Source organism: Cyprinodon tularosa, unplaced genomic scaffold, assembly GCF_016077235.1.
Source record: "Cyprinodon tularosa strain WSP-4 unplaced genomic scaffold, ASM1607723v1 ctg698, whole genome shotgun sequence".
Taxonomy (NCBI): domain Eukaryota; kingdom Metazoa; phylum Chordata; class Actinopteri; order Cyprinodontiformes; family Cyprinodontidae; genus Cyprinodon; species Cyprinodon tularosa.
The window spans coordinates 489,184-507,477 of record NW_024039449.1 but is presented as its reverse complement, the minus strand read 5'-3'; the positions used below and the strand labels follow the sequence as shown (position 1 = coordinate 507,477).

At 39.4% G+C, this 18,294-nt stretch overlaps 1 protein-coding gene across 3 annotated transcripts in view; it reads left to right on the top strand.

Annotated features, from left to right (window-relative positions):
- The window catches only part of gria1a (glutamate receptor, ionotropic, AMPA 1a), a 152,513-nt gene that overhangs the window by 96,195 nt on the left and 38,024 nt on the right, over nucleotides 1–18,294 (top strand). For all 3 annotated transcript variants that reach the window (XM_038268207.1, XM_038268205.1, XM_038268208.1), the window contains exon 10: nucleotides 15,883–16,081. In XM_038268207.1, coding sequence (XP_038124135.1) covers nucleotides 15,883–16,081 — 199 coding nt within the window. The remainder of the gene's footprint in view (nucleotides 1–15,882; nucleotides 16,082–18,294) is intronic.

Below are 18,294 nucleotides of genomic sequence, written 5' to 3'. Positions count from 1 at the left end.
GTTGCATGTGGCTTATAGAGCTTCCATGGTATCATTTGCAAACATGTTTCCAGCTTCTGTCGCAGGGAGCGAAGCTCATGGCTGCATCGACTCCTCTGCAGTCTGCACAAAATACAGGCTACTGCTTCTACATACATGGCCGGTTCAAAGAGCTGCAGAGCAACTACTTAACTTAGCTGCTTTTTAATGATGGAACAAGGCATTAGAAAGGGTTTTAAATCACAATGCCTTTGTATATTTTTTATCATTTAGTCTTTTTCCACAGTGATGTAGAAAGAATGTAATTACTCCCTGTAGTGTATTTGCTTTTGGGGGTTACATTAACATAATAACTCCCCTTTCAGCTTGATACGATGGTAATTCTGACCTTTAGGGCAAGAGATATGCTTTATAAATAGTTTTCCTCTATATTTAAAGCCTTTGTGCTTGTAAATAGAAATTCACTGATAAAATAGCAATAAACAAAGATGTCATTTCACCATTAATTGTGGAACTGCATCGACTGAAGCATGTTTTCCTCCCTGAGCTCCCGTTTAGCTATGTGGAGAGAAAAAATGAGAGCGGGTGAAGAGGTGGGAAGATGAGAGCATCAGACATTCTGAAAAATGTGCCTCGATAGGCTCCGAAAGCATCATTTGTTGCGCACCAATTCAATCTGAAGAGTCTGCTAACGCTTCACATCAGCATGCAGCCTCTGCAGAGGATAAAGTTCACTCCTATGCTTGTGATTACAGCGACTGGGAGCAGAAGTATCAGCAAAGACAATCAGTTTAATAAATTAGTTTTTTGAGCTAATTATAGTGGGACATCCGTATACATCATACATGTTTACTGTGGAGAATAGGGGGGAAACTTTACAGTTTAAAACAGTCGTTCAGAGCAACCCTGTGGTGTTCATCAGTCTACTGGGGACTATAAAACTGCTGTGGACAGAAAAATAATTTAAGATAATTGGTTTACAGCTAAACTATATGGCAAACAGGTGTTTACTCCTGTGACACATTCATGTAGTGTAATTATTAATGTCTCTTACTTTTTAAACTGTTTTGCTACAAGCCTTACACGTTCTGATCTAATACAATATATAATTTAACCCACATGGGGTTAAATTAAAATACTTTCTTTCATTATTTGCTTTTGGCTAAATTCAATTCAATCAATTTCAATTTTTTTATGTATTTTTATGTGTATATATATATATATATATATACGTGTGTGTGTGTATGTATGTATATGTATAGATATGTATGTATATATATATTATAGTAAAGCTTAAGGTTCTCACCTTACATGATGTTAAAAAGTACTTTTATTAAACAACGGCAACAGAAAACAGAACTTCTTTCAAATTACAAAACTCAGGGGAAGACTTTGTTTCTAGTTGCCTCCAGTGGCTAAAAGTCACAAGTTGTTGCTTTAAAGGCACACTATGCAACATTTTTCAGTTAATTAATGTGTTCCATAACGTTTTGGATGATTAAATGAGTCATTTCAGGTTGAACAAAGGTTTTCTCGGCCGCCCTGGTGGTCTGTGAGGGAAATACCGCACTTGCAATTGCAGGAGCACCGACCCGCACCCACAGGCTCAGAAGTCTCGTGAATCGCGAGAGTCGGTCTTGCTTTACGGCGAGAACTGCTACACGCCCCCAGTTAAAAGCATTCTCGTTGCTAGCACAGTGGCGATCTTTGTGCAGTTATGCTACGTTCACACCGGACGCAGCAAAAGCAGCAAAATCGCGTCTGCTGCTTCCTTTTTGCTGCTTGTACCAGTTAGTTCTGACGCGCGGCTGAAGCAGCTTTGCTGCTCTGGCTGCGCGGTGCAAAAGTGTGTCTGACGCGCGTTGGGCGGAGCTTCACTATCCTTTCTCTGCCTTGCAGCTATATTTGCTGTGATCAGTGGGAATAAAGTAGTTTTAATATGTTTTTAAGTGAGAAAATCCACCTGAAAACGTTACAGTGCAGTCAGTTCATCCAGATTAACATCCTGCCTTCCAATATTTTTTCTGTCGGAGCCGCTCAGACCCCCACATACCAGCGGTGCGCCGACAGTAGGAGTCCCTTCATCAGCAGCCTCTGGCTGGGTCGCCTCCTTGCGGTTCACCGCGGCGGCTGGTAGGTGTTTTTCATCTAAATAATCTAAACTGCAGGCAGCAGGATAATAAAAGCGAACATATTCTGCCGGCAGATTTCTGCATTTTAAGTTAATTTAGGCGTCAATAAACTGTTCAAGAGGAGTGATGATAGCGCTCTGATCATCAGCGCTGTGTCTCTCTCCCAGCCAGCTCCCAGATCAGCTTCTCTGATTGGTTGACGCGGCGCGTCGAGCAGAAAAAATTCAATTTTTCCATCTCGAGCAGCAGCGCGTTTGCAGCGCGTCACGCGCGTCAGATGCTTAGACGCGCACGACGTGCTGCTTCAGCTGCTCAGACGCGCTGCGCCTGCTGCTCAAAACGCGCCGCAGGACCTTTTGCTGCGCCTTGAAGTTACGTTGCATGTAAACTCGCTGCTTCTGTCGCGCCAGCTGCGGTGTGTACGCAGCATTAGTCATTCGTTGCGTTCGCCTGTCTGCTAAGCTCAAAACAACCGCGCCTGGCTTGATGGAGAAACCAGGAGAACAGCTGTGCATATTTACGACAACGCACTTTTACTTTCGCCCTCTGGGGGGGGCCTCGCTGGAAAATCAACACCGGTTGCATAGTGTACCTTTAACAAAAGGGAGTTGCAATAGTACTATATGATGCCGGTTCACATTCATCTCTTTAGAGCAGGGGTGTCAAACTGGTTCCAGAAAGGGCAGAGTGGCTAAAGGTTTTCTTTCCAACCAAGCAATGGCACACCAGACTCCAGTCATTTCATAATGTCATCATGTTCAGATTGGACTCCATTGATGAGATGATAGGAGTCTGGTGAGCTATTGCTTGGTTGGAAAGAAAACCTGCAGCCACTCTGCCCTTTCTGGAACCAGTTTGACATCCCTGCTTTAGAGTCTGATTTAAATCCCATATTATGCTTTTCTGTTAAAAATGAAAAATAGACCTAAAATAAGCAACCTTAGAAGATATTTAGAAAAAAAACATAATCGAAACACAAAAACCCAACCAGACCTCATTAAGCATTTTCAGTCAAAAAGGTTCTAGTAATAAAACCGAACCTCATTCAACTTGTCAGGAGGCTAGCTCTAGCATGCTAGCTCTGAGCAAATGACCAAACTCACCAAGTCACTTCCTCTTTAAGTATTATGTGGAGGTCTAAGTGGTTAGAGGCGTCCCTATAGCAGCTCTAGTGAGAACCAAACACAGGCAAAGCTGATGTAGGAAAACCACCGCAAAGCTAGTGCAAAAACTCTGTTTAAGCTCTAGCGTGTCAAAAGGCAGAGTGAGAGGGGATTCACTGAACATCTTCTGTTGCAATATATCTGGATAAAGGTAAACGTCTTCAGCTTTGAGGTGCTTGCAGGTGGAGCTGACAGGTTGAGGCCGATTATAGATCTGTTCAACACAAGAAAAGGCAGAGTCTGCAGAACATTTCTGCAAGCTGTGCACAAAAACATTGGATGTGATTTTAAAACGTAAGCACGCAAAACTATTCCACATCTAGTTATCTGCTAAGTTAAGAACACTTCCAATATTTAATCAGAGATTTTCTCTGTTAATTAAAGTCCCATCAATGTTATGAGAGTATGTGGACACATCTCTTTAGGGAGGAACTTTATGTACTCATCATTTCAAACTGTTTACTTTCACTTGCCGTCTTTCTTGTATGTTTACTGTGTATCTAACGTTGACGTATGTAAATGCTGACTTACTGAAAACACAGAAGTGTTGCAGAAAAAGCAGCCTACCACACTGGAAAAATTGAAATCTCATAAAGTAATTTTTTCTTAAAATAAGTGCATTTTTTTTAGAATTGAGAAGGTAAATGTGAAACTTTGCAAATGGAACGAGACAATTTTCATTTAAAATAAGACAAATCAACTGCATTATCTTATTTTAAGTGCATATTATCTAATTATCTTATTTTAAGAGTAGAAATACCAATTCCATTAGCAAATCATCTTATTTATCTACTCATATTAAGGGTAAATACACTTAATATGAGAAATTGTTACTTATTTATAGATCGTTTTACCAGTGTAGTTTACTGGAAAAAAAACAAAATCTAGAGAAGTCATTTTTTCTTAATATAAGTGCATTTGTTTTTGGATTGAGGAGGTAAAAGACACATTTTGCCAATGGAACAAGACAATTTACAGTTAAAATAAGAAGACACAACTACATTATCTTATTTCAAGTGCATGTTATCTAAATATCTTATTTTAAAATGTCAAATTTAAAACTATATTTCCGCAAACTCCTTTTCAGGGTTATTTAAGTTTTCTGTTTCAGACATTTAGAATCTGGAATTGTTGCCCTTTTTTTAATTATAAAACATCATATACAGTTTTCCTGAAAATTGACATACCCTTTCAGGGCAAGTTAGCGTTTTTGATCACCTGCATATCTCTTAAAAATGGAGTCCCCCCCCTCAGTCCAAAATTGCTTGAGTTATAATCAAGATGTGGATCTATAAAGTCTGAGGGTTCACACTGGAAAAAATCCAAATCTAGATGAGTCATTTTTTCTTAATATAAGTGCATTTGTTTTTGGATTGAGGAGGTAAAAGACACATTTTGCCAATGGAACAAGACAATTTACAGTTAAAATAAGAAGACACAACTACATTATCTTATTTCAAGTGCATGTTATCTAAATATCTTATTTTAAGAATAAAAATACTCATTCCATTGGCAAATCTTCTCATTTACCTACTCAAATAAAGGGTAAATACACTTCATTTGAGAAATTTTTACTTATTTCTAGATCGTTTTTCCAGTGAGAAAAAGCAGCCCACCACACTGGAAAAATTGAAATCTCGTCAAGTAATTTTTTCTTAAAATAAGTGCATTTTTTCTTGAATTGAGGAGGTAAATGTGAAACTTTGCAAATGGAACGAGACAATTTACATTTAAAATAAGACAAATCAACTGCATTATCTTATTTTAAGTGCATATTATCTAATTATCTTATTTTAAGAGTAGAAATACCAATTCCTTTGGCAAACCATCTTATTTAGCTACTCATATTAAGGGTAAATACAGTTAATATAAGAAATGTTTGTACAGTATATTTTTATTGCAGTGCAGAAAACTTGACTCCTCCGTCTCTGATGTTTCCTCCGAATCACACACTATAATTAGAGGCCTTTTCTTTCTAGTTTAAACCTTTGCAATCCTAATCCAACTGTAATGTGGCCATTACTGGCTCATTTTTTACACTTGCAAGTCATTAGTCATTGTTAATTACCATATTGAAAAACAGAGGCCAGCCAGGGGAAATTCTAATGAGAGTTTAGTGCTGCAGCAAATTCCCAGTGAGCTGTGGGTGGAGAACATATAGAGCAGGATAAAGCTCTGATCTGAGATGATCTGATACCTGTGGCTTTCAGAGGTTCCACATCGCCCAGTGGAAAAGAAATATTTAACCGCACTATCCTCCTCAATCCTCTGTCCTTGCTAATCAGAAGCATTATGAAAAAATTCTATTAACACTTTCTCTCTATTGCCTTATCTTCCAGACCAACACTTCCCTTCATTTCAAAGTACAATAAAGTTATTGATTAATTAATTAATATAAAATTTTTGTTTTAAATTTTTTATTGTCATTCCGCTGTCGCAAGTAAAGAGCTACGAAATGAACTCACTGCATTAAACCTAAATCCTTTTGTGAGCAGTGGGCTGCCATTGTGCGGCGCCCAGGGAGCTGTGTGGGGTTACGGGTCTTGCTCAGGGACCCAGAGTGGCAGTCTGTGGGAGTGGAGGTCAAACTCAGAACCTCTGGATCCTAAGCTCCATGCCCTCCATCATCTAGGCCCGCCCACTTTCCCCTTAAACCTGATTTGATCTTTCATATATAGAATAATTACTATTTAATAAGTGGTCTTTTTTTCCCAAAAACATAACTTTTCTCTTTTATCCAAAGCATTAACATTTTTCTTTCCTTAAATATAATGATTTAAAAAGGACATGATTGTAATTTAAGAATCTATTGTCAGATTCCAGTTGTATTAAATACTGACTGAATTAACAAAACACATTTTCTTACACCTTATTAAACTAGACGTATTAGAAAGATATAAAAAACAGGAACCTATTATCTAACTGAACATATGAAGCACTACTGATTTCAATTCTGTTTATTTCTATAGCACCAATTCACAACATTCTGTTTACGTGTAATCCTCTACTGCCATGCTCTGCTGATGCCTGAGATAATACTTAGGTGAGACGCTCTCAATTCATTTCAATTTATCTTTATTGTCACTGTCACAAGAACAACGGAATTTTAAAAAGTGCCATCGATCGATCAGTGCATATGCTTAAAAAACAAAAATCACTGTCACTGTGTCGCAGCTGCTCTTTGGAATGTTCTCCATTGTGATTTGTCAGAACTATCTAATTTACAGTATACTGCTTCAGGCAGTTTTGGGGTTTTTGGCTCCACCATCAAAGTCACAAAACTTAACGTGATATAGCAGAAACGGGTTTTAAAAGGGCTTAAAACTTTCCTTTTTGATAAAGCTTATAGTTAGAATGGCTCAGGTTTTTCTGATCTATCTCTTTAGTTATGCTGCTATAGGCTTAGACTGCTGGAGGACATAGGGACCCCTTTTTTTTCACTCTGCTTCATTCTATCTCTATTCTCCAACTCTGTAGAATCTGTTAGTTCAATCTCTAACATTCTGCTCTCTCTGCTTTTTCTCATAGTAGCTTCATCTGGTCTGTTCCTGTTTGGCTGTGACTCCATCCTGGAGAGAAATATCAGCTGTGCTTGTTAATAGATGTTAGATATCGGCCTGTTTTCCAGCGTAGTCCTGTTTCTCTGACCGTGACTGGCTGGATGTGTTCTCTTCATCCTCTGACATGGGATCTGGCTTGGAGATTGTCTGCCTGGCTGTGTGTTTCCTGGATGGGGCCGCCTTTTACAGCTGCTTTTTGTATCTATGCCTCTTTTTCTATGTCTGCTTCTGTCTCCTTGAACCCCAGTGGGCCTCAGCAGATGGCCGCTCACACTGAGCCTGGTTCTGCTGGAGGTTTCTTCCTGTTAAAAGGGAGTTTTTCCTCTCCACTGTCACTACAAGCATGCTTAGTGTGAGGGATTGCTGAAGAGTCAATGAGTCGATGCAATCAACTGGTTTTCCTTAGTTAGAAAATGTTGAATCAATTTGACTGGATGATCTGGCGAACAGTAAAGAGCCTTGAGATGACATGATGTGAATTGGCGCTATGGAAATAAACTGAATTGAATTGATTCTTTCTAACTTATATCATTTGCAATATAATAAAAAAAGGAGGAATTAATAAATCAACATTCACTGCCTCTTCTAGGATATGAAATCAAAGAGCTGCTTGGAAGGTCTTCCTGACGGTTTTGACAGCCTACTTATTGTTCCGCATAAAGACTGTCTGCCATGCATGAATTTCTGCGAAATGCAGGAAGAGCTCACAGGAAACTAGTTCAAAAGGAAACAAACTGAGACAAACAGGTCCATGTTTGCCAGGCGCCGTGTTCAGCTGCTGAGGAAGGTAACAGAAGACCCCAACACGCACACCAACCCACTTAGCCCCTTTTCCTCAGCCCAGTTCCACAGTGAACAGTGACCTCATTGTTGTCTCGCACAGATAAAATCACACTCGCAGCCTTACATGCACGCATGGAGCATCAGCTTCAGTTGCAAGGTTCAGGCTATTGTTGTTGGGGGGTAGCAGAGATGCACTTCGGACAAAGGAAGAAAGTAAGAAAAAAATCTGAAAGAGTAGGAAGAGAGAAGAAAACAGAAGCAGTGAAGGGAGAGGATTAAACAGCTGTTTACTGCCAGCCCTGGAGGCCGGCTGCAGTCAAAGCTGAGGAATTTGTTTGCTTCTGGTGCTGCGGTCCAGTTTACTTTTCATCTCTGCCATTTCTCTTCCTCCCGCTTCCTGCCTCCGCCTGACTTGTAGCTTCGGCACACACTCGAGATTATTGCTTTGTTTTCCCCCAGTCGCACATTTGATTAGTTATCGCATTTTCCCTGCTTAGTCAGAACAACCAGACGACTAACAGGAGAGGAGGAAGCAGTTAGGACTGATGGAGAGCTAATGGGAATTAGGATAACTCATTACGATGAGATCATTTTACTTTTCAAATTATAATATCAAGAGAAGGTGATTGACATTTCTTAAGCGTTTTCTGGTTAAAACTGTTCAATTCCATTTCCTTTTTAACTGTTCATATTGAAGGCTGTTTTGTTGTTGAATTGAGGTTAAACACATCTGTTTGGAGGCTTAACTGAAATAGATAATAGATAAATAGAACAGTTTGTTAGTCCTATACTTTGATAAGACCCTAACGGATCATTTAAAACCATAGATAGATACAGTTATTTTAATAATTTAACAAATACTTCTGATAATAATACATAATATAATACATAGTTTTTTTTTTTTTTAAATAAAGCAAAATGATAAAGAAAAGTTTTGCAGTAGATGCCTCTAACGTGTCCCCTCCTGAGTGTCTTTGCTGCCATCTTGGCGTCTTGGCTTTTTTCAAGCTCCCTGAAGCTTGGAAAAAAAAAAAATTATTCTTTGTTTTTAAGAAACACCATGAATCCTTTGGCTCAGTTACAAATCGGACTTTTCCTTTTGACACATTTTATTTTTTTAGCTGGATTTCTTGTAGTAGGGCAGAGCAGTATCAACTTATTTCCTAAGTACAATAGAGGAAAAACATTATTAAACCAATTAGTTTGATTATTTAAAAGTGAATGATACTCTGGGTTTCCTACTTTAGCAGACATTTATTCTGTCTTTTTACTTTAAGGTGCATGACGCGCTTCACCAGCAGCAAATACTGTAGTTGGGTAAATTGAACTTTAGCTGCTGGACACCACATCAACCAGTCAGAGCAGCTGATCTGGGAGCTGGCAGGGAGTCAGATGCAGCACTGCTGATGCAGAGCGCTATGATCACTCCTCTGAAACAGTTTATTAACGCCTAAATTAACTTAAAATGTAGAAACCTGCCGAAAATATATGTCCGATTTTATTATTCTGGTGCCTGCAGTTTGGATTACGTACTTGAAAAACGCCTTCCAGCTGCTATGAACAGTATTGGAAAACCCTGAAGAGGGGAGCGGGCCTGAGGCTGCTGTTGAAGGGGATTCCCAGTGACAGCGCACCACCGGTATACGGGGGATTTGTACTCGTCCGACAAATATTTTTTTGTTTTTACAGCACTAGTGGCTATTTTTTCTTCCACTGTAGGCTGACAGGAAAGGGGGGGGAGAGACATGCAGTAAAGGACCACAGGTTGGATTCGAACCTCGAGGACTAAGGCCGCCATACATGGGTCGTGCCACTAACCACTGCGCCACCAAAGCACACCCAGAGAAATAATATGTGAAGGCAGGATCTGGTAGCCTGGTAAACCGGACTAAATAGGAGATGAAAGGTGTAATTTAGTCTGGCCCCGATAAAAGAGACATCGGAAGATTGTTGATGAGAACAAACCGTTGTTTTTCAAACCATGTCTGTGCCTATTGGCCAACACTCTGACCAATGAGCGCAACTGACTGTGACGTAGGAAGCGCGACAGGAAGCTGGTGGGGCAGTGGAAACAAGCAGCCCGTCGGTAAAATGGCGAATACGTCCTTCTCAAAAATGAATGAGCATAGAGCCTCTTCCTGCTCACGTTTCAAAGAAAACCCAAAGTCTAATTCTTCCAGAACTGATTCCAAAGCTGAGTCAAAAATCGCCATCAGAGCCAGCAAGTCCTTAAAACACGACTAAGCCGAGAGAGGGCTGCTGCAGACGGGCTACGGTTAGCCCTGGCTGCCGTTAGCCTCGGAGGTCCGCTGGCCACAGTCCTCCCAATTTCGGAAATTGTTTTTTTAATTACGCATTAAATCGGTAAATGGACCATATAGTGAAGCTTTAAAGTATAATATTCTTACTTCAAATGATCTTAAAACATACTTTTATTGATCAGAGACAGAAAGAGAACTTTTAACTTGTGATGTAGCGCTCCATTGAAAGCTGCTACTGTTCTATAGTTGTTGCCATCTTCCTTGTTGTGCAGCTTTGTCGTCACACCCTCAAAACCCCGCCTGCTTTGCATCCAGACATTCAAAACACATCTCTGCGTTGTGATTGGCCCGCCAGATTTAGGGCCTGGTGCATTGATAGAGGCTAAACCCCGCTGGCAAAAATTATTTTGGCTGCTGGCGGGTGGGGCTAGTTTACTATGCTAAGGATCTGGATGAACTGACTGCACAGAAGAAGTTTTCAGGTGGACTTTCTCACTTAAAAATATGTTAAAATTACTTTTTACCCGCTGATCACAGCAAGTATAGCAAAGCTACTCTCTGCCATTGAACACAGGAGCAGCAGAAGCATCAGACACATCAGGACACACTTTACCGCACGTGCTTCAAGAGCGTCAACGATGCACTCAAGGAACGTCGGACTTTAATGTGTACAAGCATCATAAATATAGCAGCAGAAGCTTTTTCGCTGCTGAAATAGGGTGTAGTGTGAACATAGCATCTGGCAGCGCCTACATATTTACATGTTTTCAGTCAACTTTCCCTGAAGACCAGGCTAGCGTACCGCCAACTACAGCCAGGGGTAACCAATTAAAAATCAGCAGGGTCTGAATAAAGAAAATCATCAACCAGTAAAGGTCCGGAGACATTTCTAATTATAAACTGTTATTTTAAACAGATTTTAACACTTAACCTCTTAACGTCACCTCATTTTGGGTAATCCTCGCCTATTTTGCATACCCAAATGAAAAAAGCAAATAACTTAGGAACTGTAAGACCAAATTACGTGTGCAAAACATTATTTGAAAGCTAAAACCCTCTAGTTTCTGAATATATAAAATTGGGTAAGTAGAACAGAGACCAACCTGCTTCAATTCAGACATGTTTCAAAGTTGTTGTTTTTTTATTGTCAGAAATGATAGGTCTTTTTTTAACAGCAGTGATAAATACATTCTTCGGAAAAAGCAGGTTTTATTGTATTATATTTGTTCTACATCATGTCAACCACAAATGCAAAAAATTGCAGGTCTCTCACTATAACAGTTTCAGAGCTGTGGGGTTTGGAACTTTTGGTTTTAGCTTGGAGCTGCGCGCAATGGCTCCACCTGCTGGTAGAAATTTTAAGGGTGGAATTTTATGCATTTTGAATGATTACCCCCACTTTGTTTTAATAGGTTAAATTAAATGAGTTGTTTATGCATTCATATTATACATTGACTTTTAAAATAAAAAAATATGATAAAAAATAGACACATTTTTCCATTTTGAAATGTGTTTTTTGAAGTATAGTACAACAGCCGTTCAGTTTGGTAAATTTCCTGATTCAGATATTTTATAAAACAACATAACTGACTGTTTCTTCCTTTTTTCTGTCTTAATGTTGGCAGTGGGCTTTAGGCTGCCCTGCAAGGCTTTAAACCTGGGTTTAACCGGAGACTAAGCCATTCTCAAGCACATACACTATATTGCCAAAAGTATTTGCTCACCTGCCTTGACTCACATATGAGCTTAAGTGACATCCCGTTCCTAATCCATAGGGTTCAATATGACGTCGGTCCACCCTTTGCAGCTAGAACAGCTTCAACTCTTCTGGGAAGGCTGTCCACAAGGTTTAGGAGTGTGTTTATGGGAATTTTTGACCATTCTTCCAGAAGCGCATTTGTGAGGTCGCACACTGATGTTGGACGAGAAGGCCTGGCTCTCAGTCTCCGCTCTAATTCATCCCAAAGGTGTTCTATCGGGTTGAGGTCAGGACTCTGTGCAGGCCAGTCAAGTTCATCCACACCAGACTCTGTCATCCATGTCTTTATGGACCTTGCTTTGTGCACTGGTGCACAGTCATGTTGGAAGAGGAAGGGGCCAGCTCCAAACTGTTCCCACAAAGTTGGGAGCATGGAATTGTCCAAAATGTCTTGGGATGCTGAAGCATTCAGTGTTCCTTTCACTGGAACTAAGGGGCCAAGCCCAGCTCCTGAAAAACAACCCCACACCATAATCCCCCCTCCACCAAACTTTACACTTGGCACAATGCAGTCAGACAAGTACCGTTCTCCTGGCAACCGCCAAACCCAGACCCGTCCATCAGATTGCCAGATGGAGAAGCGCGATTCGTCACTCCAGAGAACGCGTCTCCACTGCTCTAGAGTCCAGTGGCGGCGTGCTTTACACCACCGCATCCGACGCTTTGCATTGCACTTGGTGATGTATGGCTTGGATGCAGCTGCTCGACCATGGAAACCCATTCCATGAAGCTCTCTGCGCACTGTTCTTGAGCTAATCTGAAGGCCACATGAAGTTTGGAGGTCTGTAGTGATTGACTCTGCAGAAAGTTGGCGACCTCTTCGCACTATGCGCGTCAGCATCCGCTGACCCCGCTCCGTCAGTTTACGTGGCCTACCACTTCGTGGCTGAGTTGCTGTCGTTCCCAAACACTTCCATTTTCTTATAATACAGCTGACAGTTGACTGTGGAATATTTAGGAGCGAGGAAATTTCACGACTGGATTTGTTGCACAGGTGGCATCCTATCACAGTTCCACGCTGGAATTCACTGAGCTCCTGAGAGCGACCCATTCTTTCACAAATGTTTGTAAAAACAGTCTGCATGCCTAGGTGCTTGAATTTATACACCTGTGGCCATGGAAGTGATTGGAACACCTGATTCCAATAATTTGGATGGGTGAGCAAATACTTTTGGCAATATAGTGTATCAAGGAGCTCATTTTGAGCCTGGATCCAGATTTATTGTTGATTCTGTTCATGGTGGAGAATCCTGCTTCACAGCAGCAGGTTGAGCCAAACATCCTCTAAATATGCAGGGTCATCTTTGAGCACGCCATTTCACTTTTCTTTCACCAGTTCACCGCAGTTCTTCCAGCAGTCCACACTTTCTCTGCTCTCTTTTTCTCATGGTCTTCTCCTTCTTTCCCATCGCCCGGCTTGCCACAGGTTTGCCTGCTGGGTCTAAAAGTAGCAGCAGCAGCAACCCAGACTAACAGCTCATTGGCTCATTTGAATCACGTGCAGCCTGGAGCCGGACGCTCCCCAGGGCTTTACCGTATTAACAGGAGAAGCAGGGCAAGTGAAATTAGACACTGTCGTCAGACAACATGCGGTATAAAAATGTTTTAAATTAGGTTGGGTCCGGATCCGGACCGCGGTCTGTTAATCCATGACCTCTGAACTACACCATCAGTTCTTCTGTTTTTCACCGTTTATGAAACAAAACAATTCAACCTCCTTGTTTTATCTGTGCAGAGGGAAACAGCAGCCTTCGTCAGACAGTCAGAGGTGCAGGATTCAGTCTTTCTCTCACGCAAACGTCCACATGCTCAGCAAACAGCCTTCATGACTTTCAAAGGCTGTGGAGCCGCTCAGCGTTGCCTCAGTGCTCTTTCTGAGCCGCTGCTCTTTCATCATCTTTAAAGCATCTTAAATGGTTGATTAAGCTTCTCTTTCTTTGTCTTTCTGTACCTAATCTTGCCTTCGTGTTCCCAATATTTGTTTTGGAGGCTCAAAGGTGAACAGTGAAAGATCTTTTAGCTTCAGATTTGTGTTATTTTCGTTGCATAAGCGCCGCTGCTCTCTGCATCTGTTCTACTGTTGTCACTCATTCTGGCTCCCTAAAGCTTAGAGAGAAAAAAAGAATTCTTTGTTTTTCAGAAACACCATGAATTCTTTGGCTCATTTACAAATCAGCCTTTTACTTTTAAAACATTTTTTTTTTGGTTTTATTTCCTCTAGTAGGGCAGAGCAAAAACTAATTATTCACTGGAAAAATACTCTAGAAATAAGTTAAAAAAAAAATCTTAAATTAAGTGTATTTACCCTAAATTTGAGTAGATAAACGAGATAGTTTGCCAATGAAATGAGTACTTTTACTCTTAAAATAAGATATTTAGATCAAATGCACTTGAAATAAGACAATGCAATTGTTTTTTTCTTATTTTAAATGTAAATTGTCTTGTTCCATCGGCAAAATGTCTTTTTTATCTCCTCAATCCAAGAATAAATGCACTTATTTTAAGAAAATGGCTTATCTAGATTTCGATTTTTTTAAGTGTTTCCCAAACAGAGTAGAGAAAAATCGTATTAAATCAATTAGTTTGACCATTAAAAAATGAATAAAACCATTTCTTACTTTAGCAGACTTTTACTTTTACTGTTTTTTTTTTACTTTTAGGGGGAATGCAAGGTTCAACAATCAGTATTATGTGCATTTTACTCACAGTTGCAGTAGATGATTTGATTGCAGTCAATTTTCTTTTTGGTCTTCCAATATGTTAACTATTGTAATCACATATACTTTATTTGCAGCACTTATTAAACTGGAAAAAACATCTAGAAATAGGTAAAAATTTCTCAAATAAAGTGTATTTACCCTTAATTTGAGTAGGTAAATGAAAAGATTTGCTAATAGAATGAGTATTTTTATTCTTAAAATGAGATAATTAGATAATATGCAGTTGAAATAAGACAATGCAATTGTGTTTTCTTATTTTAAGTGTAAATTGTCTTGTTAAAATGGCAAAATGTCTGTTTTACCTCCTCAATCCAAGAACAAATGCACTTATTTTAAGAAAAAAAGGACTTATCTAGGTTTTTTTCCAGTTTGATCCTTTTGAATTCTTCGTCTTTTTCTGCTTTTTGTAATTTTGTACCTTTTCACGAAAGAAAAGAAACAACCATCAAACAATTAGCATTTATACCAACTCTAACAAATAATTAATTCAGTTACTTTCCGTCTATCTGCTCATAACTTTCTGTAATGTTATGCTATCACTGGAGTAAAATCGAAATCTACTGTAGATAAGTCATTTTTTCTTTAAATAAGTGCATTTGTTCTTGGATTGAGGAGGTAAAACAGACATTTTGCCAATCGAACAAGACAATTTACACTTAATAATATGAAAACACAATTGCATTGTCTTATTTAAACTGCATATTATCTAATTATCTTATTTTAAGAGTTTACTCTCATTTAACTATTCAAAGTAAGGGTAAATACACTAAATTTAAGAGATTTTTCACTTATTTCTAGATTGTTTTTCCAGTGATAATGTTACCTTTTTACCATTTCATTTAAACTTTAAACAGGATATAATTTAGCTAAAACTAAAAGCTCTCCAACACTTTATAAAGTCATAAAGTGTCCGTGTCCTACAAAACCAAAGTAGAGTTGCATATTACAAAGAACCAAAATGATTAAGATAACAACTAAAAAAGCCAAAATAAAAAACAAATAAAATATTATAAAGGACAAAATCAGAGCCTAATGCCAATTCTCAGCTTTTTTAATCCACATATGAGCCTCAACCAGAAAAAAACAAATCAGACACTCATTCTGGTTTTCTGCAAGCATGAAAGAAAAAAGGAGGATTTACTTCATCTCAATTCCAGTTTGTTTTTTCAAAAGTGTAATTAGAGCAGCGGTTAAGTGTTCTCCCTTGCTTATTAATTCCAAACAATTAAAGTGGGCACTTCCATTAAACATATTGGCAACTTTCTTAAAGCGAGATTAATTTGGCAGGCAGGAGGCTGAGTGGGCTTTTGTGGGACCGGTTATCTTTCCTCAGCAGATTGGGCTAAACTCTCCAGGAGCCTGCTGGGATGAAGGATGTGTGTGAGTGCAGAGACGATGTGAAGCAATGTAGGTCATTTGGATGGTGTGAACATCACAAGGCTTTTGAGATTCCTCTTCACGATTACCTGCATATACAGCACGCTCACTAAGCCGGACCAACAGCATCCTGTGTCTCTGTATCTAGGTCTCTTTCAGGTCGTATCGTTGGTGGCGTCTGGTGGTTCTTCACCCTTATCATCATCTCGTCCTATACTGCCAACCTGGCTGCTTTCCTGACCGTGGAGAGGATGGTGTCTCCTATAGAGAGCGCTGAGGACCTGGCTAAGCAGACGGAGATCGCCTATGGAACGCTAGACGCCGGCTCCACTAAAGAGTTCTTCAGGGTGAGCAACAATAAGGCTTCTAGTTATACTCTGCCAAAGCATTCTGACCTCTTAAAACAACAAACTGCTTTTTATTTTATTGGGTTTTTATGCAGCCGACAGACAAAGAGTAAAAGTATTATGTAGGAGTTTTTTGAAAAACAGTCAGTGAGACTTTCTATATAATCAACGTTATTCTCTGTCAACATATATTCAGGGGTGGAAAGTAACAAATTACATTTACTCACGTTACTGTCATTGAGTACTTTTTATGAGTAATTAGTAGTTTTTCAAAATATGTAATTTTTACTTTTACTCGAGTAAATTTTAACCTAAGTAGTTTTACTTTGCTACATTTAAAACCCCCTCACGTTACTGAGTAAAAAAATAAATAAAATACTGATGGTGAAAAAATTAAATGCGGCCGGAAATTTAAACCCCTGCATCACAGAACCGACACTTAATCGCCATAAAAAAATAGAAGAAGACTTTTGCCTTTTAACAGCACTTTATTTACACAATTCAAACATACAAACAATTGATGTAAAAACAAGTGTTAGTTAAAATCATTAAATTGGGAGCTTGTTAATAACAGTAAGATTTCTGGTATCTTTTGGGCATTTAATTTTGTGTGCATTTTGAAAACTTTAAAACGTAGTTTAAATATCTTTATTCCTATCACGGTGTCTGTTGGACAGTAGGATTGAAAATTGTTTGCACTTTATGGTTCAGGTTGTGACTGTCCTTGTGCTGTGAGGAAGTATGATCTTTAGCCCAGCTGATCTTTAGCAGGTGTGGATGTCCACTGAGATACGCCTTGAAATCGATTAAAACACCTTGTGCTCAATTCGATTCATGACTCATCCTTTTTTTGCATTAAATAACTCAAAGTAACTAAGTAACTTTTACTCAAATTACATTTTAAATGAAGTAATTTTGTACTTTTACTTTAGTAAATTTTGAGATGGGTAATTTTACTTTTACTCTGAGTAAGTAAAGATACTTTTACTCAATTACAATTTTTTAATACTCTTTCCACCTCTGCATATAATAAATACTCATATGACCTGTGTTATCTAAAATACATCTAAACTACTTTCCACAAACATTTATATGTGCAGATTGAACGTTATGAGGCACCCCATGTGTCACAATCATGACTTCATTTTCCTTTTTGCTCTTTTTTAGATTATTTCTATAGCTCCAATTCACATCATGTCATCTCAAGGCACTTTCCAGTTCACCAGATCATCCAGTCAGATTGATTCAAAGTTTTCTATCTAAGAAAAACCAGCTGATTGCATCGACTCATTGACTCTTCAGCAATCCCTCACACTAAGCATGCTTGTAGCGACTAGGGGTGTAAATCACATCCATCTTGGCGATTCGATTCAGTATCGATTTCCTGACCCAACGATTCGATTATTTTTGATACTCAAGAATACACCCAATAGGATTCGATTCGATTAATCGGTTATTTTATTTATTTATTTTATTTGTTTTTTTACACCTTACAGGCTAAACAAAGTTTCAAGTTTGAATTAAATCAATGAAAGCTGTAATATCGGTGTGCATTTTTTTTTTTTTAGAAACAACAGCAAATAACAAGTAGAAAAGTTGCATCAAAAAATACTGCAGAAAATCAGTGCAATGAGTGCAATGCAATACCTCGGCTCCAGACGTCCCGCCCCCTCCACAGACGCTCCGCTGCTCCTCTCCCTAATTGTAGCTGACCGCAGACAGTGCCGCAGACAGGAGGCCGGCTTGTTTTGTTTTTATGACCGAAATTGGGGAAAACAACTCGTGAAGTTTGACCCGCTAGAAGAGCGAGGTGCGCGAGACCGCTGGGACCCTTTTTCCACCTGGATCTCCGCTCTTTTTGGCCCTCATGTCCCTCCGTCGTCGGACTAAACTCGCCCCCACTTCCTCGCCGCCTCGGCCGTATCTAGACCCACAGCGTGTAGCACAGACCACGCTTCAATACTGAGCATAATTTAAAAATGTCTGCATCAAGCTCACTGTGACACACTGCTGTAAGAGTATAACCAGGAAGCGAGGTAGGAGGGCAAAATAGGTTTAGCGCCACCGCAGCACGGGAGGGAGAATTACACCCAGGAGCAAATGGATAAAAATAGACCGGAGGGAAAAAAAAAAACATGAATCGATTATCTTGCGGACGTGTCGATGCATCGGATCGTCGGCTTTTGGATCGATGCATTGATACAAAACCATTA